The sequence below is a fragment of the Euleptes europaea genome, chromosome 5 (genome assembly GCF_029931775.1).
Source record: "Euleptes europaea isolate rEulEur1 chromosome 5, rEulEur1.hap1, whole genome shotgun sequence".
In the NCBI taxonomy this organism is placed as follows: Eukaryota; Metazoa; Chordata; class Lepidosauria; order Squamata; family Sphaerodactylidae; genus Euleptes; species Euleptes europaea.
The window spans coordinates 89954586-89964703 of NC_079316.1; the positions used below are offsets into that span (position 1 = coordinate 89954586).

A 10118-nucleotide genomic window follows, 5' to 3' on the forward strand; every position below is an offset into this window, starting at 1 on the left:
AGGTTGTGGCTTCCTTGATTGAGTTAATCCATCTCATGTTGGGTCTTCCTCTTTTCCTGCTGCCTTCCACTTTTCCTAGCGTTATTGTCTTTTCCAGTGAGTCTTGTATTTTGGTTACATTATGAGAAGATGATAGCCTCCATGTAGTCATTTTATTCATGACAATAAGCTGTTGCCTGGCATCTTATTTCATTTTTTTGGGTTTTCTGACATGTTGCTAGGTTAGCCATATTTTTCTTTTGCTTAAACACACAATACCAAATATCCCACAGAGGATCAGATCAGTTTTAAAGCAGTCCATTAGATAAAGATGTATCCAAACCCCCAGTTTCCTGGATTTTATTTTTGTCCAGTAAGATAGGGACGGGGCAAAAAGGTGAGCATAGATTGTAATCATCTGCAGACATTTGCTGAGGTATGTTGCATCCTTTTTTTTTTTTTTTCCTTTTTCCAGATTGGCTCCAGTGAGCGCCCATGCAGCTTTTGACAAAGCTGCTGCCTATTTTGGGATGAAGTTGGTGCACATTCCTTTGACCCAGAATATGCAAGTAGATGTGAAGGTATCACTCTAGTATTTCCAGACATCTATTATTTATGCTCAGGATTGCTCCACTAATAAGTTGGGGCCTGGGTTAAAATATTAAACAGCATTATTTTGAATGAGGAATGAACTAAAAAAAGAAGTTTCCTTTGAGTTGTTGTGTGCTTTTTAATTTCTTGACGTTCTGAGGGGATAGATTGATAGATTGATTGATAGATTGATTGATAGATTGATTGATAGATTGATAATTTATTTGCGGCACTTAGCCAGTCAAAACATGATAAAACGGAAAGCATGGACTAATAGACTCTTACAATCAAAGAATTACAGTCCGAGTCTTAAAACATTTTTAAAACATTTAAAAAAAGAATTACAGCTGGGACACATCTGTCAATTGCGCTGTTGTAAGGCGACAAATTTTCATTGCTGCTAAACAAAATTTCGCAACCTGAAGAGTGGTTGAAGGATTACCCCCTTGTAGGAGCATCTCAAACCTTTCACCTACCCTGTCAGGTCTCAATCTTGATAAAAGGGGCTCAATAAACTTCGAACGGGGTAATGTATAGAAATTGCAGTTCAGGAAGGCATGCTCAACAGTTTGTAAGTCCCCTGATTTGCAGGGGCAGAATCTCTCTTCCCAGGGTGTCTTCTTATATTTCCCCTCAAGCAAAGCAGATGGTAAGGCTGCACATCTGGCCAGGGTAAAGGCCCTTCTATAATTATTTATCTCTAAATAGTGGAGATAGGCTGCTGGTGCTAGGATGTATTTAGTATGGAGGGGTGCAGTGAATAGAGGCGCCCTTGCTAGATCTGTTTGTCTCTCGATGTCTTTGATCCTTTGGGATATAATTAACTTAGCTTGTTCCCACCCTAACTGAAGTAAAGCTGGGGGTGTAAAACCCAAGTTGTTTAATTTGACATCTATGGCTATCACCCATCTGGATCTAAAGGAGTCACATAGGATCAGTGGGAGAAGACCATTAGGGTTGAAGTTAATTTTCAGCCAGAGAGAGATCGAGGACAGGACAATCCTTGCCTCCACCTTCATCATGACAGTTTCTAAATGTATCAGAGCATTTGGAACACATCTTGGCAATTGCAGGGCAGCTCTAAGGAACTTAGATTGCACACGTTCAATGGGAGTAAGTCAAGAGGGTGAAGAGTCGAGTTGTGTTCCATATAGCATTTGTGTTCTGAGGGCTTATATGTGGAGTAGGTTGAGTAGCTAATCGTGTCCTCTCAATTTATTTTTCCAGGCTATGAAGAGAGCTATTTCCAGGAACACGGCAATGCTAGTCTGTTCAGCCCCCCAGTTCCCTCATGGGATCATAGACCCAATCGAGGAGGTGGCAGAGGTAATAGCACTTATCAGCAGTTTTCATACACAATTGCCGTAGTTCTCCAATGAAAGGGAAACAAATGCAATTCTTGCAGTCCAGAAGATTGCATTCATCTGGGATTACTATTGCTGGTTGTAGGAGGGAACGTTGTTAAGCATGCAGGATTTCTCCCCTTTCTGTAGATGAAAAAGGGAAAAGCCCTGTTGAATGTTCAGGTCCAGTGTCCAGAAGCACACAGAGCATGCAGAGTAGCTACAAAAAAAGGCTGTTGCGGCCTGATTCTTTACTTTTATTGTTATTATGGTCATTGACCAGAAAAAACATATTCACGTATATAAAACATTCAAGTGAAGATGGGACAACACCAAAGGACTAATTCATGATAACGTAAAACCTTTCAGCCACTTGTATAATTCCAATAACAATAGAGTCAATAAATAAATTTGTAAAAGCTAAAATAAAAATAAAATACAGTAAAAATATGAATATGAAATTTAAAATTTAAATTCATTTAGCATTTTTATCATTTGACCTGTGGCACACTTTACTTACAAAAGCACAGAATTTAGCGACATTACTTGTGACTTGTGGATTTTCATCAGAGAGGAGTTTTGCAAGTCGGGTTTTTTCAGAACGACCTGGGATTTTCTTTAATGAAGGGTAAGTAATCTTCATTCACATTCCATTGTAAAAAGGATGACGAAAAAACACATGTTCTCGAGTCTCTACTCGATTCTGATGTAGCTGAATGCTACTTCACGTCTACCTGTGAGTGATTTGATATCACTATTTTGTGGACTTGCACATTTCAGCTTTTCATTTACACAATGACTCAAGTTTTCACAGACACACTGCCAGAATTATGCCACTCAGCTGTGGCGCAACGTTTGAATGATTAAGTGATGACCCTGCTGGCTCACTTCTGGAGAGAATATGCTGGATCATTGTGGGACGGTGGATGCTTTTAAGTAAGGGGTTGATAACTGGGCAACCTGAGCTTGTTGAAGTGTGAGAGCTAAGCAGGGTCAGCCATGGTTAGTACTTAGATGGGAGACCACTAAGGAAGACCAGGGGTGCTACACAGAGGAAAGCAATGGCTTCCTCTGCTCCTCACTTACCTGGATCGCCCCAGGATTGGGGTCGCTGTGAGTTGTTTTCAACTTGATGGCACCTTCTTCTTTTTCTTCTTCCGATCAATTACTATTTTAGTCTGGAAACTTATTTTAATTTGTGAGTGGTCTGCTTTTGTGGTCTTTGTTTTTATGTTGGGCTGGGTGTGTATTAAGTGTGTGTATTAAGTGCCGTCGAGTCGCTTCCGACTCTTGGCGACGCTATGAATCCGTTTCCTCCAAAACATCCTATATTTAACAGCCTTGCTCAAGTCTTCCAAACTGAGGGCTGTGGCTTCTTTTATAGAGTCAATCCATCTCTTGTTGGGTCTTCCTCTTTTCCTGCTGCCTTCAACTTTTCCTAGCATCATTGTCTTTTCCAGTGACTCTTGTCTTCTCATAATATGATCAAAGTACGATAGCCTCAGTTTAGTCATTTTAGCTTGTAGGGTCAGTTCAGGCTTGATTTGATCTAGTAATAGGGAAAAGATGGCATGAATTAACTTGATCTTGGTTGCCCCCACTAATGCTGGATTTTAATTAATATATATTTAATGTTTTGTTTTGATTTATTTTGTATTCTGCCTTGGAGAGGAAGCATAACTTTTTTTCTAAATAAATAAAATAATAAATAAAGTGTTGGTGGTAGAGATTTTGTAAGAAGTACCAGTGAATATTTGGATGTACAGATTCATAAACTGAATAGGCTGTTCCCTCATGTATACTTCTTGGGTGGGCAGAATGAATACCAAAATTCAGCATATGAGATGGGAGCAACTGAGATTGTGTCAATGAAACAAGACAGGGCTGCTCTGGAGAAAAATGAAAACAAGCATAATATGTCACTTGTGGAGGGGATTTTTTTGTGGATGAGGTTGAACAGGAAACAACCCCGGATTGATGGAGTCTCCATAAGCCTCCTACTTGTAATTTCTGAATTGTTATTTTCTCCAACTCTAGTGAAGCCAGCTAGCAGCAGATCTGTATCAAAGTCTTGCAATCTGCAAGTTAAGATGGTGCATTTTCATATCTTTGTGTATGATTTAATTGGCACTTTAAGGCTGAGACTCAAGCAAGAAGTTAAATTTATTGCTTTGGTTTAGCTTAAGATACTAAAACCAGTTGTTTTTTTTTTTTAAATTATCGTATAGCTCGCAGTGAAATACAAGATTCCCTTCCATGTGGATGCCTGCCTAGGAGGATTTCTCATTGTCTTTATGGAGAAGGCAGGTTTCCCTTTGAAACATCTGTTTGACTTCCGAGTGAAAGGCGTCACCAGCATTTCTGCAGATAACCACAAAGTGAGTGAAAATAAGCTTGATTTATTTGCACTTTCCAAACTGGATCAGAAATATTTGCTTGTGTCTGGAAGCAGTATTGGAATTCCTAACTCTGTACGGTGTGAGAAGAAGTTGTCCTATTAGTTCTTATGCCATTGATTGAAGCTCAGACATCTAAGATTTATTTCAGCCCTAAGTATATGTTCTTGAAAACAAATTTAATTAAAATCAATTGAAATGTCATGCTTACAAATGTAATGCAAAGTGGGTATACTGACTGCACTCAAATTTCCATGCAATTAAAAATGGAAAAAAAATACAGAGACATCATTTGAACACCAAATATATTCATTTGCGGCATTTAAATTGTTTGGCTCCGGGAACACATGTGATGAACACTTTATATACTTAATATTATGACAGAGACATTTTTTGGCTTGTATCCAATGTAGTGTCTACAGTAGGCACAGAGTTTACCCACATTCCTCTCAGTGGCTCCTACAGTCCCTCCTTGCTCCTGGGGTCACATATAGGGTTGCCAGGTCACTCTTCACCACTGTTGAGAGGTTTTTGGGGCGGAACCTGAAGTGGGCAGGGTTTGGGGAAGGGAGGGACTTCAATACCATAGAGTCCAATTACCAAAGCAGCCATTTTCTCCAGGTGAATTGATCTCTGTTGTCTGGAGATCAATTGTAATAGCAGGAGATCTCCACCTCATACCTGGAAGTTGGCAACCCTAGCCACAGAGCCTGTATGGAGGAATGGCCACGTAGGCTGTGGGGCTGCAGTGAAGATGGGAAAGGGGGTAACATAATTTAATCCAAAAGAACTAGTACCCTAGGCAGTTGCCCAGTGTGCCTCAATTTGTTAGGTTAATGGGACAATTAGCAACTTGCTTAATAGATACCTGTATTAAAATGCTTATGTCTGCCATGAGGCGTTCAAAATCCTAAAGAGACCAGGGAATTCCATATAGCCAAAACCAATGCACATGCTGTGGGTAAAAAAATATAAACTTTTATTATCCTGATTTATAACAAATTAAAACCATTTGTTCAACTTATAGTATATATGTGGCATCAGGAATGCACATTTAATCTTAAAATCAATATTCCCCCAGAATTTGCACACTGATTTTAAGGAATTAGGCTGGAGCGTCAAGTGCACGGGCATTGGTAATTGTATCACTTAGTTCCGTAATTTTGGTCCAGGAGCATTTTTCAGTTTTAAAATTCAGTTTTTATATTATTTTGTATAGTTTATGTCATATATGTATTGTATATTGCTTGTATTTTTTTTGTTCAATAAAATTAGTTTTTTAAAAATAATTTAATCCAAATGAAGTCAGTTTTTTGGGGGTCTGTAAGGACTGCAAGAGCAGCAGAGAGAGATTGGGAACTCTTTGTGTACCAAGAGCATTTGGTTGGATCCAGGCCAATATTTCTCAATGGACTGCCTGGCACATTAAGGCATTTGCTTGGAAATGTTATGTAAACCTCTCATGTCGCAATTTGAACCCCTCCTGTCCTCTTCACAGTATGGCTATGCTCCAAAGGGCTCCTCGGTGGTATTGTACAGCGACAAGAAGTACCGGTACTATCAGTTTTTTGTGGCTACTGACTGGCAAGGAGGAATCTATGCCTCCCCGACCGTGGCTGGCTCCAGGCCTGGGGGCATCATCGCAGCTTGCTGGGCAGCAATGATGCACTTGGGAGAAGATGGCTACGTGGAAGCCACCAGGAAGATCATTTCGACTGCACGGTTCATTGAGTCAGAGTACGTAGCAGGCTTCCAATACCTCCCCCCCTTTAATTTCCTTTCTCTCCCCACACAAAGACAGGCCAGCCCTTCAGCTCTTTTATGTTGTTCTGTAGCTGTTTCTGTAGCTGTTTTGTTCTGGGACGCAGATGCTGCAGATGCAAATGTTATTGGGGGCTAATGTACATACATATTATCCACTAAGGCCACTCAGGGTTGGAGGGGAGTAACCCCCCCCCCAGAAGCTGCAAGACATGGTCTCTTCCTTCCCACTTTGGCTTTTTCCCCTCTGTCATTCTCTTGGCTTTTTATAGCTTTCATAAACTGGTGTAGCTTGAGGACATGCTGACAGCTTATCTGGTCCCTCAAGAGCAGGCGCTGGCAGTGGTGCTGTCTGTGGAGAGAAGGACATCCATTCATGTTCGGAGTTGTTATAAGCCACGTAGGCAAATCCATCTTCTGAAAGTCAGAATTAAAAAAATTATCCCTTCTCTTCCTTGTCCTCACTTCATTATGTGTGCCCTGTCTTCTGCCTTGCCAGATTGATTTGCCCAAACCCGTGTTTGGGATTGCTAGCTCTAATTCACAGTACTGAAATGGCCTGCTAAAGCCTTTATTTGGTTTACCTAGAAGACAGTCTTCTGGTAAATATAAATGTATTGGATCTTCCTTTGGTAAACATGGAGGCATTTTGTTCCACAAGACCTTGTCCTGGAGCACCCTGATGAGCAAACGTTCAGAGCCTTTAGATGTAGGCAGGGATGCTGAACTGCTGAGAGTACTGACTGGGGTGGCCTTGGGAGTCAGCCACCCTTCCGCAGACACCCCCTTCCCTCACTTCTGCACCCCTTTAAGGGAGGATTGAGGGTGCTCCTTGATTAAAATGTAGAGAACCTAGCCATATGAATAAAATATATTCCAAACCACGGTCTGTACTTTTAAAGATTTTTGTTTTACCAGAACTGAGTGTGTGTGTGTGTGTGAGTGAGCGATATGGAAAGAAAGCTTGTGTGTACTTTCTTGCTTTCTTAAAATTATAATATGAACTATACCATTTAAAATTTTCATTAAGGTTGCAGAAAATTGGCCACATCTTCGTCTTTGGAAAACCCGAGGTATCTGTGATCGCTTTGGGGTCTGATACATTTGACATATTTCGGTTGGGAAACACGTTATCATCTAAAGGATGGACTTTAAGTATGCTGCAGTACCCTTCAAGGTAAGTGTGCTGTGATTTTAGGTGTGGTTGATGACCAGCAGTCAGGAGGTGGGGACAAGAAGCAGTTGTCAAGGAATGCCTTCCCTGTGTCAACACTTGTACTGCTGTATTGTGATACATGCATGGGTTACAGCTTCTGATTTTACAAAATATCAGAGAAAGAGGTAAAAGGTAAAGGCAAGCACCAGGTCATTCCTGACCCATGGGGTGACGTCACATCCCAACATTTACTAGGCGGTCTATGTTTACGGGGTGGTTTGCCATTGCCTTCCCCAGTCATCTACAGTTTAACCCTCAGCAAGCTGGGTACTCATTTTACTGACCTCGGAAGGATGAAAGGCGGAGTCAACCTTGAGCCGACTACCTGAAACCGACTTTCGTTGGGATTTAACTCAGATCGTGAACAGAGGTTTTGACTGCAGTACTGCAGCTTACCACTCTGCGCCACAGGGCTCTCAGAGAAAGAGGAGTCTGTCTTAAAAAGCATGCATATGGTGTGATCTGCTGCAGAAATGGATGACTGGTACCTTGTGGGCTGAATCCTCTCTCTCCAAACTACTTTCTTTGGTCTCTAGCAAGACTATCACATGTTAATCAGAATGAGTTTTTAAAGGTTTGTCCACAGTTTTGTCTAGAAAGGAAAGGAGCATTATATGATTTGATCAATTTTTTAGGCATTATTAGGCAATTTTTTAGGCATTATTTATATCACCATGGTGGTACTTTGAAGATAATCCAATAGATTTTAATTTAATCTTATTGTACAGGTGTCCCATGTGCCTTGTGAGGAAAAGGCACAGGACTTCTGGGAATCTGACTTTTTGAGGAAGCATATTTGCTCCTCAGGTCTCCATTCTTCTTGGTGATCTTGTGCTATGGAGGCACACACATGCTTTGCACCTGGTAACACCTTAGGTAGAGCCAGCCTGGCCCACTGGTGAAGGGAACTCATGGTGTCATGACAGGCAGAGGGCCTTCCCTCTCCCCAGAATATGGGTGCTCCCTTGTCTAGATTTTAGCTGTACCACTTCCCTTTTTCTCACTTTCAGGAAAGGCAGGGATAAAGCCCGACTGTGACGGGGAGTGTGCTAAGATGTGTGCTCATGCCGGACAATAAATGCTTGAATGCAAATTCTTCAGATTTAAAGCAATGAAAGATTTGGGTGTCCGTTTTTATATTACAAGGGTGAAATATTTTAAGGCTACTGTCGGTGCATGCGAATGTTCCCTTTGGTTGCAAAAAATACATTCCTTTTTACCCACTTTATTTTTAGCTACGCTGAACAATTCTATTTAATTCTAATCAAATACGTGATAGTTTAATGTGGTCAGAACAAGGTGCAGAGGCAGGGATGGGGGACCATGCAGTACGTTTTACCTCCCAACTGCTGTTGGATTTAGTTCATGAACTTTGACAGGACCTCAAGAGCATAGAGGAGAAGGTCTGCCCAGTGCTCTGAGTATCAGGAAATCTTCCCTGAGCCCAGAAGTGCACCATTTCTCTAGGCACCTGGATCACTCTGCAAAGTGTGTACTCACTTCTGGGCTCAGAGACTCTGTGCCAGAACTTAACAGGGCGGCTCCCCAGAATTACCTCTGATGACCAGTTTAAAAGAGGGACCAGCGTGGTGTAGTGGTTAAGAGCAATGGTTTGGAGCGGGGGACTCTAATCTGGAGAACCGGGTTGGTTTCCCCACTCCTCTGCATGAAGCTAGTTGGGTGACCTTGGGCTAGTCACAGCTCTCTTAGAGCTCTCTCAGTCCTGCCTACCTCACAGGGTGTCTTGGGAGAGAAAGTCGGCAAATAAAAGCCAACTTTTCTTCTTCTGAACAGGCTTCTTCAGTCATCCCTAGTTAAATCTACATCCTTGTAGAATATTTGTTTTCAGTTTATTGGCACTTGCAGTTGAAGGCAAAATGTTTGAAATCATTGAATTGAAGTGATATTGTGATGCATAACCTATTCCACACATACCTTATGTGTTATGAATGCTTTGTGCCTTGTAGAGCTATTGGCACATCATCGTTCTTTAGATGTTGTTTAAGAGAGCAGGTAAGACAAAGACTAGGCAACTAACACTTCTGCCTCTGCAATGCCGCATCCAGAATTTGTGTGGCTATCAAATATAATCTGAGAATTCTATATGCACTCTTGATATATTGGATGGTGAACAAAAAAAAATACTTTTCAGGCTTTGTAGAGATTTTGTAAAGAAGGGCTGCATGCACAACAAAAATGGTTTCTTTCATTATTAAAAAAAAACTAACGTTTTCTGTCATTGCCATCTCTTTCATAGTATCCATATCGCCCTAACATTATTGCACACAAAACCTGGGGTGGCAGAACAATTCTTGAAGGACATCCGAGAGTCCGTCTCTGAGATCATGAAGGACCCTAAAGCCAAAACCACTGGCGTGGTAAGGCAACTTCCAGGGGAAGTTTAGATTGAACCTAGAGTGGAATATGGTTGGTTGGGACAGCAACTGAATGTTAATTTATTTTTTGTTTTTTGAATTTATAGGGTGCTATCTATGGTATGGCACAAGCCATCCCAGACAGAAGCATGATCACGGATATTTCTCATGTATTCCTGGATGCTTTGTACAACACGGATCCCCTTCCTGCCGCCGCGCTCGTGAATGGGTCTCCGGGATCCCACTGATTCCGCAGAAACTTGTGCCTTCCAACTAGCGGGTGGTACTCTGAAGATTTCTGAGGAAAGAGAATGTCTTTTAATAGCTGTTCTTCCTGCAGGTGCAGGGCATGAGGCAGCTCAGTGACATCCCTCTGTCTGAAAGTGGCACAGATTTCACACGAGGGTTGTTTTTTCGGCTGTTCGTTGTGAATTTTCACAACTAACATAGAAATTTA

At 41.4% G+C, this 10118-nt stretch overlaps 1 protein-coding gene across 1 annotated transcript in view; it reads left to right on the forward strand.

Moving 5' to 3' along the window:
- SGPL1 (sphingosine-1-phosphate lyase 1) overlaps positions 1–9909 on the forward strand; it is a 41581-nt gene extending 31672 nt beyond the window's left edge. Inside the window, exons 8-14 of the mRNA XM_056850507.1 lie at positions 455–560; positions 1798–1896; positions 4142–4291; positions 5808–6046; positions 7101–7247; positions 9544–9664; positions 9769–9909. Of these exons, the coding sequence (XP_056706485.1) occupies positions 455–560; positions 1798–1896; positions 4142–4291; positions 5808–6046; positions 7101–7247; positions 9544–9664; positions 9769–9909 (1003 nt within the window). The remainder of the gene's footprint in view (positions 1–454; positions 561–1797; positions 1897–4141; positions 4292–5807; positions 6047–7100; positions 7248–9543; positions 9665–9768) is intronic.
- Positions 9910–10118: the final 209 nt, after the last annotated feature.